This window comes from Sinocyclocheilus anshuiensis, unplaced genomic scaffold, assembly GCF_001515605.1.
Source record: "Sinocyclocheilus anshuiensis isolate Anshui unplaced genomic scaffold, SAMN03320099.WGS_v1.1 C32183985, whole genome shotgun sequence".
Taxonomy (NCBI): Eukaryota; Metazoa; Chordata; class Actinopteri; order Cypriniformes; family Cyprinidae; genus Sinocyclocheilus; species Sinocyclocheilus anshuiensis.
Window position 1 is genome coordinate 1 of NW_015612406.1, and position 753 is coordinate 753.

The 753-nt window shown below is 48.3% G+C and overlaps 1 protein-coding gene across 1 annotated transcript; it reads left to right on the forward strand.

Moving 5' to 3' along the window:
• Positions 1 to 7: 7 nt before the first annotated feature.
• LOC107682421 (rho GTPase-activating protein 35-like) lies at positions 8 to 748 on the forward strand (the record flags this gene model as incomplete). The annotated part of the gene is made up of 1 exon (XM_016478665.1): positions 8 to 748. A coding segment is annotated over exon 1 (741 nt), but the record flags the coding sequence as incomplete, so codon positions are not given.
• Between the last annotated feature and the right edge of the window lie 5 nt (positions 749 to 753).

The following is a 753-nucleotide window of genomic DNA, read 5'->3' on the forward strand; positions in this document are numbered from 1 at the left end:
CCGCAGAATGCAGACATCCCCTGAATACAAAGAGTATGTCTTCCTCGAGGGTACTTCCAAGGCCAAGAAACTATTCCAGCAGCATGTGCATAGGCTCAAGCAAGAGCATATAGAAAAGCGGCGTAAAATCTATCTCAGCACACTCCCACAGGCTCTCAATTCCTTGGTTCCAGACCTGGATGAGATTGATCACCTGAGCTGGTCAGGAGTACAGAAAGTTCTCGAGACTAAGCGGGAATTCTCCCACTGGTTTGTAGTGCTGGACGACACACCTTGGGAAACTACACCACACATTGACAACATGGAGGATGAACGCATTCCCCAGGACCTTTTGGAAACCCCTGCAGCAGAGCAAATCTATGAGGCTCACTTAGAACACCTGCGCAATGAGCGAAAGCGGGCAGAAATGCGATGGGAGTTCAAAGAGAAACTTGCGTCTTCGCCGTTTGTTACACCTGGCAAACCCTGGGAGGAAGCTCGTAGCTTCATCATGAATGAGGAGTTCTATCAGTGGCTGGAGGAGCCTGAGTACCTTGATATCTATAACAAACACCAGAAGATTATTATTGACCAAGCCAAGGAGGACTTCCAAGAACTTTTACTGGAGTACTCCGAGTTGTTCTATGAGCTTGAAGTTGATGCTAAGCCCAGTAAAGAAAAAATGGGTGCCATCCAGGAGGTTCTTGGAGAGGAGCAGAGGTTCAAGGCCCTGCAAAAGCTTCAAGCTGAGAGAGATGCCCTAGTGCTCAAGCA